Source organism: Rhipicephalus microplus, chromosome 5 (assembly GCF_043290135.1).
Source record: "Rhipicephalus microplus isolate Deutch F79 chromosome 5, USDA_Rmic, whole genome shotgun sequence".
NCBI lineage: Eukaryota > Metazoa > Arthropoda > Arachnida > Ixodida > Ixodidae > Rhipicephalus > Rhipicephalus microplus.
In genome coordinates, this window is record NC_134704.1 from 51454728 (window position 1) to 51472744 (window position 18017).

Sequence of the window (18017 nt, forward strand, 5' to 3'; positions counted from 1 at the left end):
CCACAATGCATTATTTTATAACTAGCCTGTGTTGTTATTAGTGGTATACTATTAAGTCATTGGTGTTATTGTTGTCTTCATGAACTATTAAAGGAGAAAGAAGGAAATAAAGGAATATCACAGGCCTGAAGCAAGGTTCATTTGAGTACTCGTGAAGTATGGTGACAGTGTACCTGTGGCAATCCCGCCAAGTTTGATCTGCGAGATGTTTCACCTGCACGACTACGTAGAAGCAATGAATCTTGGCTTGGCTGCGCAGTCTTTTTCCTTTTTTCATTTTTTACCAGTTGCATTTTATACTCTTTGACATGGCCACATTGTGATATAAATTTTTTTCTCCTGCTTTAGGTTCGTCCTTCGGAGGACTTTCTCTCGAAAGGATCCAACTCGACCTTCTCACATTTTGCCCTGAAGAGTTACCATTCAGGTAAGAACAAACAACTGCCGTCCAAGGTAGGCAGATACGAGACCTAACCTTGATCCAGTTACCCTTATGATCCGCGACGTAGTACTGACGTAAAATAAGTAGTACAGTAGAATCTCATTGATCTGTTCCTATTTCTTATGATTTCTTAATGCCGATATTTTCTGTATCATTATCAAGCGAAACTGCACGATGCTTTAGAAAATTCGGATTGCACGTTTTTCCTACTTGTCCAAAAAAAGTACAAATGATGTTCTACTACACTTAATCCTCGATGTAATGAACCTGGATATAACAAAATACCAGTTATAACAAAGTAAATGAAAAATAGCCTTGCAATAGATATAGTGTTAGGGATAAACATTTATAGTGAATTTTCGAATATAATGAACTTATTTTCGTGTAAGGTGCAACTTTGTTACAATAAGGTTTGAGTGTATTGCCTGAATGAGATGGTTTTACTCTCAACTGTAACCATATCGAGCTTTGTCACGTGTCACTTTTGGTTAGCTATAATGACATTTGTATTTCTCCTGTTTCTTTCAGTTTCAATACCAAAAACAACTGTTTTTGCAAGCTTTCTTTGACGATTTCAGTTGTATTACAAGACATCAAATTTTGCCCAAGAGCTGCTTAATACTGTCCAAAACAAGACTTTTATGCCATCTTTATTGAAGTCAGCCTTTTACAAACACTTTGCCTCATAGCTAAGTTTAGCGATCTCGCACTCTTTTTCAGACGGTTACGTACCGGCATACCAGGGCCCGTACCGGAGCAAAACACCGACTGCTGAGCTTTACAGTTCGCGCGATAAAGAAACCGTTGTGGTAAGCCGTCCCAAGACACCGCTGGTGGACACCCGTCATTGGACATCTCCGTCAGCCGACACCTCAGGTACTGCCAGTGCGAGATTGGAGCAGCAGACATCTGTGCCTAGCATGGACGATACACCGGCAGGAAATACCTCATCCGGCAGCACTAGTCCGGCCAAGCCACCCAGAACTGGTAAGACTTAGGCTAGGACATGCTGGATGCACAGTTGAACCTTGTTATAGTGAACACTGGTGCAGTGAATGAACAGTTATAGCAAACAGAACACGAATTTTAAATAGAATTTATTAATTTTATAATGAAACTGAAACCTCCAGCGCCACTTCAATATTGGCTATATTAAGAAATATCTGGTTTCCATGAAGCTCAAGGCTTAAAATGTAGCTTACCGCATTCTCTCGCATATAACCCATATCAAAATTTGAAAAAAGCAAAAAAATTGCCTGATAAAGGGGGGGTGGGGGTGTGCAGGAAGCAGAGGTGGGCTTCACGGCAATGCATGGTCTCCCATGCAGTCCGTAACCCCATTGGCATTGTCTGGTGCAAAGCCAATAAAAGCCAACACAGGCCATGGACAGATCCCCTACGTAGCGTATTTATTCACTTTTTGCGTGCTTTGTTTAATTTGGTCAACAGCATCACAACGGCGATGTGACAGCGTCTCTCTCAGAGTCAGGTGTGGCCAGTTTGCAACGTTGGCCAGCCTTGTCTGGTGAAACACCATGAGTCTGTCTGGGCAGCAATCTTTCACCACGACAGAAAAACTCAAGATTATAGCTGCTGCGGAAGAAATCTGCAATTGAGCTGCTGCGAGGAAGCACGACATCGACGAGTCCTGCATTCGCGACAGGCAAAAAAAAAAAAGGGCCTCTCTCTAAAGTGCATGCAAGGAGAAGCAAGCATTTCGCGGCCCGAAGACTGGTGCGTACCCCCTTCTTGAGATGCAACTTGTCAAATTTATTGAGGAGCGTAGGGGTTGCGTTCATGCTGCGTCAACGTTGATGGTGCAAATGGAAGCGCTGAGATGGTGCAAATGGATGTTCGTCCCACCAGCGAGACGAACATCTCGCGCGAGCCGTGGATGGCTCCAGCGATTCATGGCCAGGCACAAATTTTTCATGCGGCGGCGAACGACTGTGTGCCAGCGGCTTCCCAATGCCTATGAGGATAAGCTGTTGAGCTATCACCGTTAGGTCATCGGGCTGCGGAAGGAGCACAACTACTTGCTCTCCCAGGTGAGAAATGCTGATCAAACGCCCGTGTACTTTGAGATGCCCATGGACATCACTCTGCAGAAAAAGGACTCAACATCTGTAGGCGTACTGACGGGCAGAAACAGAAAACTGCGCTGCACAGTAATGTTGTGCGCTTTGGTGGACGGTACCAAGCTGCGCTTGTACGTAATGTTCTAGCGCAAGACGCTACCCAGCACTCCACTGCCACTAGGGATTGTTGTGCGAACCGAAGATTATGCGTGGATGAATGGTGACCTCGTTTGTAACTGCTTTCGCACGATCTGGGAGAAGAGGCCGGGGACCATGTTGGCACAGCGGTCGATGCTGGTGTCGGACTCGTTTCGAGGCCACTGTACTGATGAAGTGAAAACGCGCCTCGCTGACCACCACACCGACCTCGTGATCATACCCGGTGGCATGATTTCCATGCTACAGCCACTGGACGTGTGCCTCAATAAGCCATTCAAAGCACACGGTAAGCGGCTTTATGCCAAGTGGATGGCCGACCACTGTTATGCCCTGACGCCGACTGGGTGCGTCTGGAGGCCAGACATTGCGCTGCTGTGCCAGTGGATCGTCAATGCGTGGGGAGTGATTCCGGCCGACATGGTGCGCAAGAGCTTCAAAAAGTGCGCCATCAGCACTTGCTTGGATGGCACCGAAGACGGTTGTGTCTTCGAGAGCGGCGACGAAGACTTGGGGGGGCAGCAGCGACAGCGGCGAGTCAGCCGATGAATGAAGGAACGGGAATCAACACCATCAACGTTGCGGCGATCATTTCAAAATAAAGTTCTTTTGTGAACGAGATTGTGATGGGCTGTGCAGTTGTGGCTTCATGTGCTGGGCAGTTGTGACTTCCCAAAACAGTTTTTTTTTTTTTTAATTTAAGCATGCAGGTTATACGCGAGGATTTTTTTTTTCTCGTGGAGTTCAAAGTCAAGTTAAAGGTGCGGGTTATATTTATTTATTTATTTATTTAAGAATACCTTACAGGCCCTTGTTGCAGGGCATTGTGTAAGGGGGGTTACAAAGGGTGAGTGTCGCGACAAAACCGTAACGAAACTTTGAAAGAACTCAACAAAAAATAACGCGTTATATGTCACTAAAGAGAAAATGTACAAAAGGTCATTTGAAGTTACACATCGGAACATTGCTGGTGGGAGGAGAACAAATATCTGCAATACACTTACTAAAAAACACCTAGCACACACGTAGCCAATAATATTTTAGAGCAGCGCGCAGAAAGCAATTTGTTGTTGTTTAAGAAATACAGGATAATAAAGGGCGATAATAAGAGAGTTTTTCTCGGGAGTATAAGAACATTATAAAGTAGGAAAATGCAGGCGGTCACAAAGTGTAAAAAAAAAAAACGAATGAATATAATTACACTGGAACGATACAGAAGGTGCAACAAATACTTGTAAAAAGGAACCAATCGAAGTGTCTATGACTGAAAGAAAGAGTGAAGAAGTTGTCTGAATTTTTCGGGGTCTGATTGATATACAATGTCATTCGAGAGATCATTCCACAAGTGGATGACCCGAGGAAGAGCCGATGAGTTAAAGGCGTCTGTTAACCCATATAATCACGTGAAACTTAAGTTATTATGCAGCCTACGAGATGTAACGCAAGGTTTATCGAGTTGCGGTAGTGAAAATGCGAGAAAATGCGGTAGTGAGCAAAATAGTTATTGAAAAAGAATTATCATATTTTTTAATTTGTTTGTGACACTTGAAGTACAGTGATAAATTTTGTCTTGTCCTTAAAATAAATGTGAGCACAAGCCTCTTTTGTTAATCCAACTGCGTTCTGTTGTAATTTCACCTTCTTGTATTAGAGTGATAAGCATTGCCTCATTTATAGTGGGTTTGGAGCCAGGAAAAATTCTTTTTTGTATCTAGGACTTACACTCAAAATAATTGTTGGCATAATTTCTATCTCTACGCTTATCACAAATATCGCAACTAATTTATGGTCATCATACTACTATGTTATAACAAGACTCGACTACAAGTATGCCAATAGTGAATCGTCATGAGTACAGCTTTTACAACTTAAAAGGACATGACGACAGTTATAGCGCGAGAACAGAACGACGACAAAGAGACAAGAATCTTTGTCGTCGTTCTGTTCTCGCGCTATAACTATCATCATGTCTTACCAACTAGCCCAAGCTGCCACACTTCAGAAGGACATTCAAGTTAATGCGAAATTAATTTACACAGTTAATTCATTCGAAAGCCTGTTGTTGTTAATGTCATGGTTAGGTTCATTACTAAATGAGAAAATCAATGTCACAGTTCTAATTTATTGCGTATCTCATAATCATATGGTTGTTTTGGGATGTTAAACCTCACATATCGCCCGCCGCGGTGGTCTAGTGGCTAAGGTACTCGGCTGCTGAGCCGCAGGTCGTGGGATCGAATCCCGGCTGCGGCGGCTGCATTTTCAGTGGAGGTGGAAATGTTGTAGGCTCGTGTGCTCAGATTTGCGTGCACGTTAAAGAACCCCAGGTGGTCGAAATTTCCGGAGCCCTCCACTACAGCCTCTCTCATAATCATATGGTGGCTTTCGGACGTTAAACCCCACATATAATCATATTTACTTGCGTAATCCTCGCACTTGCATAATTCTCGCATCCCCCGCATTGCTCTACAAAAATACAATTTCTTTTTTTTTTTTCTTTGAGTAATTATCGCACCCCCGAAAATTGCTGCAATAATGTCGTCTGCTCGATCTAGCCATTGATGATGATGATGATGATGATAGCATACTATTATTGCACGAAGATTCAATCCAATTCAAGCCAAGCCAAAGTGACAAGTGCGCGTTGTGGCGTGTTTTGTATGTTGTGTCGGTAATCTTGTCAGGTTATGGGGCGGTACTGAAGCTACAAAGCTGCTTTCAAGTTGAAAGTTATTGATCATGCACTAAACAACGGCAACAAGGCCACCAATAGGCCCTTCGGGGTCAACTAGTTTAGTCTTCGCTACTGGTGACGGCAGCTGAAAGCCACCAAGACGCGGTGGGCCTGCTATGTGCCTAAGACTGAAATTGATGGTAAACTTTATTTCTTCAGAAGGAAACTGTCGACGATGCTGTTAAATAGCCATCGGCACAATACTGACGGCCTACGCTTATCTTTTGAGGGCTCCTGTTGAGAAACGAACGCTACCACTACGCCTACAACGCCCACGAGCTTTGCGTATGGTATTTTAATTAGGGAGTTTTAGAATACTGTTTGCAAGCACTGCGGGCGTAGCGGGCACCATTTGAGTTTTAAAATAGTGTTTGTCCTGCTGCAAACCGCAATGCACGATCGCAACGACACAGTAGCCTCAAAACCAGTGCTTGCGGGCCACATGCGGGCCGCGATCGCTGCGCGCAATTTTGGATTTTCTGCGTGAAGTCCGCGAACGCAGACTCGCGTTACGACGCATGCGCAGGGGCAGCAACCGCACCTCAAGGGCTCGTGGTGCTCTATTCTAAAGCTCCCTATTCTCGACTATTTGATGCACTTTTTGTGTCTCAAATAAATCTCGCCTTGTGTTGAACCTGTGCTTTTATTGTTGAAGTAAGTTATAGTTAGTACTTCTCAAAGCTTGCTGTTAGTTGCTGGTGTGAGAATCTCAATTTGCGGCCACTTTGTTTTCTCTTTCGCTCTGTACGTTTTTGTGGAAAGTTTTCTCCACGTAATTCTCGCACCCCCCAACTTTGCATCGGTTTTCTGCCAAAAAAGTGCGAGGATTATGCGAGTAAATACGGTATCACCAAACTTCACATATCAATTAATAGTTCTTTGAATTCCGCGCCATAACCCGAGTGTTAGCGCGGCGTCGTGAATTTGTCTTTTCTTTACTTTTTTTTAATTGTAGTTACATTGGCTCGATAATCACTACCTCCCTGAAACTTTTATGATGAGAAATTCAAGGCTCCTTGGAGCACAAAGTACACTCAAACCTCGTTACAACGAAGTTGGTTGTAACGAATTATTGGTTATAACAAAGTAAATGAAAGATAGCATGTCATAGATGCAGTGCTACAAATTTATGTTTATAACGAATTTTTTACTATAACAAAGTATCTTTATGGCAGGTGTGATTTCGTTAGAATGAGATATGAGTGTAGTGCACTTTTGTCAACAAAGAAATATGTAGGTTCTAGCTAGTGCCATCAGATTCTGTGATGTCGCAGCCAAATTGTGCTGGACGGTGAAGGGGGCGCAGCTACCCATCTTTTTCTTGAGCTACGCTAATTTTTCCGCACCTTGGTCGTACAGATGCAGATTGTGGTGTATTACCGTCGTGAAGAAAATCTAAACTCGTTCGCATGCGTTGCAGGCCAGTACGGTGCGTGGTACTTTGAACCATCGTCCCGTCAGCCCGAGTGGGCGGGCCAGAACTTCCAGGACACTACGATCCGGCCTGCGAATCCCAGCCAGCAACCGCAGGCGCTGTCCCAGCAGCAACAGCAGCAACAGCCATCACCCCGGTGGTACTCTTCTGCGCAGGCCGATTACGGCACCACGTCTGTGTATGGTGCCAAAGGAAACAGTCCTGCGTGAGTGCAAGCTTATTTACGTTTCTCTTTATATGCGAAGCCTTTTAATTTTTATGGTCGAGCTCAATCCGGTGTGCAGCGTGACCACCCATACAGCACATGCTCGTCCCCTCGCTCTCTCTCCTCTCCTATGTTTCCCTCTCTCGCCCCGCAAAGCCGACGCAGGCACTGGATCTGGACCTCCAATGTAGTACAGGTAGAAGATTCCTCCTGTGTATTGTTCAATAATAAACATTCGCAGCGTGCATGTTATCTAAAAGTGTACTGTGGGTCTCCTTGTCTAATCGGAGTCTTCTGTCTGTCATTGCCCATTAGCAACGATCGGCATGTTCCAGTAGGAAACACCGGTCCATCACTGTGTGCTTTGCGCCTCCCCAGGTTTCTATCCTGCACAACGCCGCGATGAGCACTCGCGTCAACGCCGCCCCCAGTGGAGCTCTTCGATTTTCAGGCCTCTGGCAGCTCTCTAGAAGCCAGAGCTAGCCAGAGGGCCTGTCAGCTAGTTCCAGTCTGGACAGGAAAGAGCGTCATGGTCCTGTGTACGGGGAACCCGAGACAACCCGAAGCTGCCTGAAGATCGCAAAATCTAACGCTGGAACAGAGCCAGCGTAACCGTAAACAAACTCTACCGTCGTGGCAGCAACCGAAACTATGTGTCGCTTGCGCGTTGGCTTTTTTCTGCAGTGTCAGCTTGGAAATACAGTCCAGCCCGCTTATAACGAAGCTGAGCGTGACGTGGCATCCGTTCGCTGTATTCCGAAGTTCGTAGTAAATGAAACACAGCTTTCAAATAAAGTTGCGCGTGAAAACACAAACTTTTACGCCCGACAAAGTCTGTGATGCACATGTTTCGAATAGCAGAAGCGATGAGGGCGGTCTCGAGTTCATCTAAAACGGCAGGGCGCTCGTTCGCCGAGGCCCGTGGCATAAGCTGCATGAGGCACTGACTCCAATGTTTCGTCGTTCTCGCAGTCCGATTCCTCCAAATCGCTCTCGCCAGGTACTTCATTCACAATGCCCTAATCCGTGCACGGTTCCGCACTTGTCGGCATCGTCATCGGCCGTAATGAAACCGTCGCAACATATTTGCCACGCGCTCTCCCAGATCGGAGTCTACGATGCACTGCTACAAATCGTCACTGCAGTGGTCCTGTTTGGAAGCTTCGGGCTCGACATCGGGCCCGACGTCGACGAAGTCGGCCTCGCGAAAACAGTTTCACGCGCATGTAGCCTTCACCGCCACCCATGAAATATTCACCATCTCCACAGCCGAATACCGGGACGCCCGAAGCGGCAAGTTGGCTGCCAGGTGTCAACAGCGATGAGCAAGTGCTCTGTAACGCGGCACCTAACGCGCGGATTACGCTCAAGCCAAGCGGTCACACTTTCGACGTCTTATTGAGCCGCAGAAAAAAGCGTGATAGTCCTCCCGTCGGCCATCATGACCACACACGCACACCAAAATCGAGCAAGACGCGCACACGCGACACACATGCCAGAACGTGTGGAACAGCTCTGGGCCTGTTTCCAGTCAGAAAACGAAACTAATTCGAGCCAGGGTGGCGGGCGTTGCGGAGCGGTGGAGACGGGCGAAGGGGTTGTGATCAAGAGTAGAGAGCAGAATTGCAAAAGATGGGCAAGGAGTTGCGATAAAGAGAGGGGACGATATGGCGGGAAGGCGACCTTGGAAACCAAAACACACTGGAAGGAGGCAGGTTGGGTAGCTTGCTTTAAAGGTCCGCGAAACTCGCACCTAGAAAAACTTCAAAAGAGTGCATGGCCGCCTGAATCGGTGCGCGTGGCGGTTTTCGATGAATCAGCGGCTGAGGTGAAAAGATCATTTTGTGTCGCTGGCGGGTTTGCATGGCCTCACGAACTTCGATATTTCGCGATTCGTTCCGCGCAAATTAACAGCCGTTTTCCCACTTCCGCATGCACGCGGAAGGCATGCTGAGTTGAGTGCGAAGTGAGCGAGAACAAGTCCTAAACACAAAACGAATCGCAAATTATCAGAGTCGGTGGGGTAGCGTACACGCCTGCACTAGATGCAGGCTATCGGATACAGTCGGTGGCCGACGATGTTGGCAAATGGTCTAGTCACTCCAGGCCAGCAACGTCGACAGTACGAGTGATCAAAAACGGGGTAGATGGCCGACCGGTCTTCGAAGGATCGGTGGCAGTGTAAAAACACGGGCCTAGTCTGGAGATGTGGATTACTCAGAGTAGCGGGGGGGGGGGGACAAAGGACGGAGGGGTGCGTAACAAGAGCGGTCGGGGAGACCGGCAATTAGAGGGGCGCGGAGGCAGGGTCGGCGTTTAACAATGAGAATGTATGGGCACCTCGCCGATGCCTGATCAATGGTCGAAATTGGTTTCCCAGGAAGTCGGCAGACCGCTGACTCCGTTCGCTGTAACCGATCAGTGGCGCTCTGAGACGTTCGTTGTAAGTGCGATTTTGTGCCATTGAACCAATGTACATTTTCACGGTCACGCGTATATTGTTCGTTTTAAGCGAAAGTTCGTTTTAAGTGGGGCCGTTATATGTGGGCTCAACTGTATGTAGCAAGCTCGCCAAAAACCTGAAACAACATCCTCGAGCGTGCGCATTTGTGGTACGACTTCGTATGCTCGTAGGATCACTCGCCGCGTCCGCAAACAAAATTGCCAGCTGGCGCATGCCTCCTCGAGAACGATGCAAGGTGAGTTGCCGCGTCGCTGACTGCTTAAAAAGCTCACGTCTTTTTAGTATATGTAACAGTCCCTGCCCAACACGACGCGAAATCACGCAAGAGGGATCGTGTCCCCAAAAGAGCTCGAGGATATACACCGTATTTGCTAGCGTAATGAACCCACCTTTTTTTTTTTCGGAAATGTTGATGCCAATCTAGGAGAAGGGTTCATTATGCGGGAGAAAAAAGTCTCGGGAGTTATATCAGCTGTAACGAGGGCAGTGGGCCCTCGTTACAGAAGCTCTTTTTGTTTCCTCCCATAACAAAATTGCATAAATCGACAATGAAGTGTCGTTCAATCGCTAGGTTACGATGCTCCAGCCCGTGCTGTTAGTACCGGCCAAACGCGCCCTGCGCAGCAGGTGTCACAAATAAGTTCACAACGACAAACCCAACAACAAAAACGCAGCGTCGGATGGCGGCGCACAAACGTTCGTTGCAGGTGCACAGCACGCCGTCGGCGCGGTGGGTGCGGTTGCGCTTTGCATAGGTCCGAGATGGTGAGCTTGCGGCGTGTCTCTTGTCGCAGTGCGAACGCCATTTTAGACGCCACGCGCTTTGTTTTTGTGCCGCTGTGCTTGTTTGGCGCTATCAGAAAAGAGGTTTCTTTTGTGTTCCACAGATGGCGCTTTGCCGAACAAGGCGCGACTTTCAAATTTTGATTGACGTCGTCCGTGCTCACGCTGCTCGCAACTGTTTAGCATGGTTGCAAAACTATCTTTGGCTTTCATTGCGTTGTTATTTTGCGATATACTGACTTGATTGAAAGTTGTTTCAATCGTTAACGACATTGGCTATCACACCGAAACAAAATGAACAGATACATTAAAACAGTTTTTTTTTCTTTTTTCTAGGATCAAGGTGGGGGGTGGGTTCATTATACGAGTGGGTTCATTACACAAGTAAATACGGTATCTGCTCAGCTATCGCGTGGTATACGTGGCAAACACGCGTTGACCAACTTAAGTTTTTCAACGTTTAGACATGTGTAGGTATCGGTACCACGAGTGCGCGTTGTATCTAAAATAAACTTTTCTATGACACGTTTTCGACCAGTTTTGGGACTTTCCTGGGCCTGTTTTTCAGTCCTAAGCGGCTCTTATATGTTCTAAATCAGCTTTGATTCTGCCATGGTCATAAGCGTATATACTGCACGGCATTATTACGAAGAGGTGAAGAAAAAGACATAGCTGACAATGAAATAGGCAACGAAAGGTGCATACATTTCTGAATCCATTTCCGTTTTTTTTCCTCGTGTCGTAGCGTATATGCTGGCCCATATGCTGGCCACATATGCTGGCTCATAGATGAATGTGCGCTCGCGTGCCGTTCGCGACCAGCGAGCATCACACACTTGAAGACAACAGTCGCGATCTAGGGCCTTCTATCACAATCAAAAATTGATCGCGTAGTCAAGTTCTAAGAGGTTCACCCACGCAAACATACGAAGGAGCGACCTAGTTCGACCACAATCGTCTTCGCTAAGTGCACAGAAAGCAAGTACGGCTCCACAAACTGCTACTAGGGAAAAAAAAACCTCCAAAGTTGTCTTTATGTGTGCGTATGAACGTGTAGTACATAACATTTGAGGCATGTGCATGACGCAGTTAGCAAGCAACAGCTCGCCGCGTTGTTCACAGGAGGAAGCTTCATGGGAAACATAACAATAGCGACGAACAGTAGCTTCAAGCACTTGCCGCCACTCGTAATCGCCTCATCTCGCAAGGTGGTACAGTCTTTAGAAGATAACGCCACGTGTAATGACAAGCGAAGGCGCAGTCCTCTAGTGTCCACATTGCAATCCGTCGAGTCCTCACAAAGATGGCGCCAAGTGCGTATCCTACCTTTTAGGCGTCTGCTAGCCCAGAACCTGCCCAGAACCTTCTAGAAAGCTTCCGTGACTAAATAGTCCTGGAAGCATCTGGCGACCTTCAGGCTCCCCGCGGGTCGCCAGAACCGTCCAACCTGAGAAAAACGAACGCCAACTGGAAGTGCGCCGCGGGGGGGGGAGGGGACAGAGCAGCCCGAAAAAAACGAGCACGCTCTGGGTGGCTCTGGAAGCCTGCAGGTAGCCATAAGTGGAAAATCGAATAGCCCCAGTGTAAGCATTAGCACACGCTGCTTCGCGTCTGCACATATTTTATTTTATCGGTAGATGGTGTAATTTTTCCAAGTAAAACTTGTTATGACTCATAGAATCTGGTGGTGGTGCTGTGCACAAAAAACCTGGTACCAGTGAGTGTACAAAAACGCGGCTCTTGAAAGTGCGCCGGTCACCTGTGTATTTGTATTATCATTTCCCAATAAGTGACGCTCCCTCGAGCATGGGCTTGTACATGATCAGCCGCTTTTGATGTGGCAACTTAATCTTTTACTGAAGTGGCTACTTGTTGTTTTGCACTGCTTCACTATATTGTTGCCTGAATATGAATGCATGGTCATCATTTTTGCCTGTAGCAACAGAAGTGTGGAGCTGCTAGGCACATGAATGATGGTCTTGATTCCTGACATGAAGGAGAGGAACAGGAGGGAGCATAGCATAATAAGTCCCAGGGGGTTGAAATTTGTGGAGCCCTCCACTACGGCGTCTCTCATAATCATATGGTGGTTTTGGGACGTTAAACCCCTCATATCAATCAGCATTGCATAATGCGAGGGAAAGAAAAAAAAACTGGCTTGTCAGCCATGCGCACACTAAGCTTCGCTTGTCCTCGACTCCCGATAGGGGGAGGGTTCCTGTTTTTGATAAAGGGAAGGTTTCTTTGTGAATTTATGAAGCTTTTTTGACAGCTGTTGCTGCTGTCTTGTTGAATATATCACACTAAAGTCCGACGTGGGTGTTTTAACATCTGGGCTCCAAAAAAAGCATCCTGAATCTCCAACTGCTGTGTGCGCACTTTGTATGAATGCCAGCTATGATTTAGGCCTCCGTGCTCCCTATTATCTTTAGCATCGTCTAAGTAAGTGTGGCGAAGTAACATTCTTCAGAATCTAGTGAGCTTTGTCAGTGTACAATTCGTTGGTCAGGAAATTGAGTCTACTCCGACATACTTTATGGTAAAAAATTATACTAAATCTGAAAGGCCAATATTGTAGCAATGAGTAGACATCATGTCATCCACGTCCATGCAGTTAGCGAAAGACGAAGGCACAAGTATTCTCAGCTGCACGTAGATTTTAAAAGAGCATACTGACTCTGCTACAAGCATAAACATCTGTATCAGGCATGCTCCTTTTCTTTTCATTTTTTTATGTGCAAGACATGCCCGATGCTTTCATATCATGAACGCTATGTCATGCTGATACATGGATGTCATTTGTCAAAGTACCAGGCATATAGCATTATACTGGAAAAGGAGTTCATCCAGATGGCAACTGTTGTAATGGAACAAGATTAACCACCAGAGAGTAAAAATTACCTCTAGGAGGGTAGTTGGCATTTTTTTACAAGGGGGCACCACCCGTGCTACTGGAAACATCTCTCTGACGTTATGGTATTCTTGTATGTCAGCTCTCCGGAATTGTGTGTGTTAGAGGAAGGGTTATTAAAAGTAGAATTGACATCACCTGTCTGGACTACCAAGCTATGAAGTTCCAGGATGAATTTTTCATCAACAAGGGAGTCTCTTTATGAACAGTTTGTATAGGGTTCCTTGTAGCTTTGTGCTATAAACGTTTGGATGCGAATTTTCTCTTTCGTTTCATAATTCTACAAGCTCTGGCATGTCTAAGGAGCAATGACACCAAGTTTCAAACACGGAATGTGGCATTCATTCAATCGCTTGGTATGCATGAGTTTTTTTTTTGTTTTTATTTTTTTTCGTATACGTTACGCGAAATCGCATCTGTTACCTAGAAGTTATTCTATTTCGGGTGCAAAGAGCGTTCAAGGCTCATCGGGTCTTCGCCATGAGACATCAACAGTATTTCAACGAGTCCAGCAAGCTCCTAGGCCACGCCTTAGGTGCCAAGTGATGATGAGCGAACAGCGATGACGACAATTTTAGTGTTTTCATTGCGGTGTCTACATGTGGTACTGTCTGGCGGCGTCGCCTGGCTGCCTAGCAACGGCTTTGCTTGCTTTGTTTTGCTTGGTCTGTGCAGTGCATTTGTGTGAATCCTGCATTTTCGTTGTGCTGCTACGAGTGGTTTGTCTTGGGGTCGTGAGCGCGAATGTGATTATTTGAAGCTCATCACGAACAGGTAACATGCACGCAGCGTTCCTATGTTTTAGCAACCAGCCTGGCCCAAGCGTGCGTCTCCAGCTGCCTCGCTGCTCGGTTTTGTGTCGATTTCAGAATCACTGCTCAGAACAGGAGGGAACCAACAATGATTCGCCACGGCGCAAATTGTCGCAATTCCATATATTCCTCGGTGTTTTGATTCTCACTTGTAGACGCTGATAAAGGTGGCAATGACAATGGGGGTGGTGAAGACATGCCTGTACATGTGTGCGCCAAGCAGACGAAATGTCAACCGAAAATCGCGTCACCATTTTGTATGGCCACGTGATCAGATGGGGCGGGACGACGCGAGGTGACCGCTTGGTAGCGCTGGCAACACTGAAAATTGACAGGCTTTGCACCCGTTTTTGAATTGGGTTCGGTACTGGTTATCTGATTGGTCTTACACTTGTTGATTCGTTGCTCTAGTGCATTATTAGTACCGAATCATCATCAAGGGATTGATGTTACTGCTCCGTTAACAGTCAGGTTTAACTTCTTTGTTCTGCCTTTCGTGAAGTTTGCACAGCACCATATTTCTTTCTCATGCTTTATCTTTTATTGCCACCAGGTCACAGCTGAGTAGCCCAATTGTCGAGGAGCGGCCGGCACTGTTGACGCCAACGCAGAAAGATTGGTCGAGCCTGCCAGCAACAGACGGCCTTCCACAGGGCAGGGGCTGGAGCTACAGCTCTCCTGACTACGGCTACACGCGGCTGCCGAGCCACCAGTTGCCGGGGCTACGCTCACCGCTGTCATCGCTCACGCAGCAGCTGAACAGCAGTCACCTGAGCGGTGGCAGCCCCTACTACGGTCTCTACGGCTCTTCAGCATTGGAATCGTCGAGCTTCACACAGGTATGCATAGTCAGGTTCATCGTGAAGCTGATTGACAGCATAATTTGATCCCGGGACCGTGAAGCAGAAAACAGAAGAGCGTTGCGAGTAGAAAACAACAGCACTGCAATAAAGTGCAGAGCACTTTCGTGGAAAATGCACTTTTATGGCTGCAAGAATTGTGGAGCCTTTGCATCATTAATCACTGAGCGTGAAGTGGAGTAAAGTAATAACACTTGTTTTTGGGTTAGTTGGTGCATTTCATCAACAAAATAAATCCAGCCTAAAAATGAACGTACAAAGGAAACAATGAAGACAGAAATGGCTAAACTGCTAACATCTGGTTGTCTAGCCGCTTTCCTTGTCTTTTTTGTTTCCTGTGCACGTTTATTTTATGGCTGGATATATTTTCTTTATAGAGTAAAGTAATCAAGGTAATACAGAAGCTCATGGGAAAATTGAGAATTGAAGCTGTGAATAGTGGAGGGAAGCAGGCTGAGGCTTTTTCGAGCGAAGCTTGTTATTAGATATATTATTAATTATAGATTTCGGTGGAGGTGTTGCCGTACGCAATAAACCCGGCTCTGAATACGGCCCTTGAAGGTGCGCTGGTCATATAAGTAATTGTACGCGCTGTTTTCTAACAACTGATGCTCTCTCGATCGTGAGCTTGTTAGCCACCAGCCGTTTCTGATATGGCATCCTGATGTTTTATTGAGGTCACTTTTAGTTTCATGTTGTCATGTTTCTTGTTGCCTGAATACGAACGCGTGACCTTACATTCTGTTGCTGGCGCCGAAACATGAGTTATTTGACTCGATGTTAACTGGGAATGTGTACCCTCATGTCACAGCCACCACTAAATGGAGCTATCTCATAAGGATACGCTCAGGAATCCTTTCAAACTCTTTTTTTTTTGCAGTTTCGCTTTGAAGTATTAAAAAAATATTGTAGAAATATTTTAGAAATATGAGAAAGATATTCGATTCGGTTCGCTCTCACATTTCAATATTCGAACTTGCTTCGCACCCAAAATTTTGCTATTCAGGCTGCTCTACTGATCTCTTAGGAAGGTAAGCACTGTATCAGTTCCTGTATGTGGTTGGCCTACTCCGCAGGATAACCTGTCGGGCCGCAAGCACTCGACCTCCTTCGAGCACGAGCAGCCGGTGACGTCGGCGACGATGCGTCCAGGTGTTGACACCCACGCGACCGACGCAGTTGACCTAGTGGTGACGCTTCATCGGCAGGAAAGCGGGTTTGGCTTCCGCATCGTTGGAGGCACGGAGGAAGGCTCTCAGGTTAGCTTGGCTTCCCCAACTGCTGATATTCTTTTGGAATGCAACCTTGAAAGAGGGTTACGTTGTATCGGAATTTTCATGTTACTTGGATGAGCATATTGCAAACCGCCAGATTTGAGAATAACGAATTAGGCCTGAGATGCATCACGTGATTTTCATTTCTCACAATAAATTTTGTAATCTAGACACTGGTATATGAAAAGATGGTGGCCATCACAAACGAAGTCACTTTCCAGTTGCAGTTAGCAAGGATTGGGGTCTTCACAATACTTGCATATTTATTTGGTTGATGTGTCGAAGGTATCAAATGACTTGCTCTCAATTTTTTTTTCTGTGACTGTGTATCTTTAAGCGCCAGTCTTTGGGCATTATCACAGTGTAAGAAAAATAATTTAGGTGTTGCAAGGTTCATGCGGGTCTTTGAAACCCTTGAATTTGAATATTGTTTTTATCAAGGCACTTGAAAGTGCTGGAATTTCGGCAAGTCCTTGAAAACCCTTGAATTTTCTTTTCCTATATCTTCGATAAACATTGTCACACATTTCAAAACGCATTATTTGTAATGCCGTAAATGCAGCAGTAGGCATATGTAATATAAGCATAATAAATGAAATCAGAAAATCAGTAGCTTCTGTGAGGAACCAACACCCTGCATTTTTAATATTATCGGGAGTTTTATGTTGCAAAACCAACATGCGATTATGAGATACAGGTAATGGACGGCTCGGGAAATGTTGACCAGCTGATGTTCTCTAATGTGCACTGGCATCACACGCTGCACGGCACTCTATCATTTCGCTTCCATCGAAATGCTACCGCTGCTGCCGGGACCCAACCCGCAACCATCGGGTCTGCAGCCGAGCACTATGAGTGGCTTTGCTACCGCAGACAACCCTGCATTTTCGGAAACTCGGGAAAAGCAGGAGCAGGAGGATTAGAAAAAGAAAAAGAAATGTTGCATTGAAGAGGTTGAAATGCTTACAAAAAAGAAAAGGAAAGTAGAAGTCGCCGATGAGGAATTAACGACTACAGCAGACTCACATGCGGAAAAGACAGAAGCAACTAGTGACCTGATGTGCATCATCAAGTCAAACACCTTTAGGAAGACTGCCAAGACAAAGCAGCCGGAAATAGTGGACATTGATATGAAAATTCAGGAAAAGCAACAAGGCGTGGTATAAAATCTTTTCCTTAGTTTTTCCTATCTGAATAAAAGGTTGTGTCTAGTGTCGTACTGAAAACAATTATTTATGCTACTCTATGAAACTATGTTTGAACGTTGTCCAGAAAGAAAATGTTATTGGAGCCATGTTTTGATGTCTGCTCCAGCGGTTACCCCTTTTTTGATAAATTCTAGTTGTGTCAAGCCTCCCCCCCCTTTCTCTAAAGATGTCTAATTAGGTTTCTAACAGATAATGTGGTCACTGAAAACTAACATACATAGCCTCAAAAGTCCTTGAAAACCCTGGATTTTTTGTAAACTCTTTGTGGGCACTTCGCCACACGTCCAGATAACGTTCGGCGCTTTCTGTTACTTCAGCTCTCACGTCGTAGCGCACCTCACATGACTGCGGTTGGCATATGTACTATAAATGATGAGCGGCGTATGTAGCGTCTGTAATGGCGCGTATGGGAGAATACCGTGGAGGCAACTGCAGTGTTCGCCGCACGTAGCGTTTTTCGGTCGCAAAAAATGTGGCTTGCGGTTCCAGCTTTAGTTACTAGCGTCCACGGTGCTTTAAAAGAAATCAAAGGAGGAATAAAAGGAAGAATGAGCATAAGCTTTCTCGCGCTCTTTCCCTTTAGGCCTCCATGTCACAGCGCCCCTTCCCTGTAGGGCCACGATACTGCGGCCGGTGCATATACTAAAGCTGAACA

The 18017-nt window shown here is 46.0% G+C and overlaps 1 protein-coding gene across 6 annotated transcripts in view; it reads left to right on the plus strand.

Moving 5' to 3' along the window:
- The window catches only part of Magi (membrane associated guanylate kinase, WW and PDZ domain containing protein magi), a 78738-nt gene that overhangs the window by 38787 nt on the left and 21934 nt on the right, over positions 1-18017 (plus strand). For all 6 annotated transcript variants that reach the window (XM_075895423.1, XM_075895424.1, XM_075895421.1 and 3 more), the window contains 5 exons: positions 349-427; positions 1163-1429; positions 6831-7050; positions 14574-14859; positions 15957-16139. In XM_075895423.1, coding sequence (XP_075751538.1) covers positions 349-427; positions 1163-1429; positions 6831-7050; positions 14574-14859; positions 15957-16139 — 1035 coding nt within the window. The remainder of the gene's footprint in view (positions 1-348; positions 428-1162; positions 1430-6830; positions 7051-14573; positions 14860-15956; positions 16140-18017) is intronic.